Source organism: Wasmannia auropunctata, unplaced genomic scaffold, assembly GCF_000956235.1.
Source record: "Wasmannia auropunctata unplaced genomic scaffold, wasmannia.A_1.0 LD323570.1, whole genome shotgun sequence".
Taxonomy (NCBI): Eukaryota; Metazoa; Arthropoda; class Insecta; order Hymenoptera; family Formicidae; genus Wasmannia; species Wasmannia auropunctata.
This window is the reverse complement of record NW_012039320.1, coordinates 1-1,571: the sequence shown is the minus strand read 5'-3', so window position 1 is coordinate 1,571 and position 1,571 is coordinate 1. Positions and strand designations below refer to the sequence as shown.

At 27.2% G+C, this 1,571-nt stretch overlaps 1 protein-coding gene across 1 annotated transcript; it reads right to left on the bottom strand.

The window, feature by feature from the left end:
- Positions 1–246: 246 nt before the first annotated feature.
- On the bottom strand, positions 247–1,565 carry LOC105460365 (interferon alpha-inducible protein 27-like protein 2B). The gene has a single exon (XM_011706809.1). The coding sequence runs from the start codon at positions 1,452–1,454 to the stop codon at positions 1,104–1,106; it is 351 nt and encodes a 116-aa protein (XP_011705111.1). The 5' UTR covers positions 1,455–1,565; the 3' UTR covers positions 247–1,103.
- Positions 1,566–1,571: the final 6 nt, after the last annotated feature.

The following is a 1,571-nucleotide window of genomic DNA, read 5'->3' as shown; positions in this document are numbered from 1 at the left end:
AGACGTGTGCTCTTCCGATCTGATGTGTTTTCAAAAATTATAAATCTGCGTATAAATTGTAATTAATAATAATAGAAAACATGTAAAACAAATTAAACTCTATAAATAATAATATGTAATTAATTATAAAATAAAAACAATTTTTTTGTTAAAATAATATAGCAGCACATGAATTTCCACATAGGACCTGGATTTTCGGCCGAAAATATATTCTTTTAAATAAAATTGAATAAATCATTTAAATAATTTATCGTATAAATTAATTTATTTAATTTTGTGAAAAAAACAAACTTTTTCCTAGATAGAGGAAAAATGATATTTTGATTATATTTCTTAAACGTTTTTTCACTGAAAAAGAAACGTGTTTTAAAACGTTTTTCGAGTGGACATTTTAACCACTCAGAAACGTTTTCAAGAGTCGGTTATGAAACGTTCCAAAGAAACAATTGTTAAACGTTTTTTTAAAACAAATATGTGCTACATTTTTCAATTTTTCATTCCTATATTTTAACTTATACACATCAATAAACTTCTAATTCTTCATTCTACTACAAAATCTTTGCTTTAAAATATTTTTCTATACCTACTGTTACATTTAACATTTACATTTATCAGTTTCGTTCTCATTCCTATATTTTACAATTTACATTATACATATCAACTTCTAATTCATCATTCTATTACAAATCTTTCAATTTATTTCTTTCCTTTAATTCATTTCTCGCGGCTGAAGTCCAACTAATCTAATCTCTGATTCTAAACATAACTATTTTTTTCACCATCCTCCTAGCCTCCTTTCCAGTTTCCTTATCCTCTTACTTTTTGGGATCTTCTTACTCAATTATATCTTCGAATTCTTACTTTTCTACTTTATCCATTCCTTCACTTTCATTTACTCTGCCTTTAACCTGCCTGCTTTACCTTTTCCTATCCTATATTAAATATATTTATCTTATTTCCCTATAATCACCTCAAATGCACGCAGTTCTTTCCACACACAATCTCACTCACACACACCATCTAACCAAGTCCTTTAACTATATTATATAGAAGTTACTTAAAATTTTATCGGGTAGTAATAAAAAAAATATTTAATAATATAATTAAGAAACATTTTGATTACATGTGCACCAATTTAAGTTTGCTGCTATAGAAGTTAATAAACTTAATGCGGCTGCAGTTGATCCAAATAAAAGTATACCTAGTCCTGTAGCTCCCAAAGATTGTAAAGTAGCAAATAAAGATCCAGCTGCAACAGAACCAATAGAAGCTTGCCAAGAAGCTGCAAATGAACCAGCTGAAATACCAGCTAAACCAAACCCTAACAAAGGAAGTGTGGCACATCCTAAAATTCCTCCTATTACTGTTGTCCCTAACAATAATGTTCTTAATTTGTAAAGATTTTCTTCATTTGGAAGAGGTTTATTACAATTTGGACAAAGAATATAATTCATTTTTATTGATGTTTTATTTAAATTTTAATAGTTATTTTAAATATTAATTTTTCTAAAGCTAATTCACAAGGACTATTACTACTATGTTGATGAATTTTCAATAATTTATGATCTTTC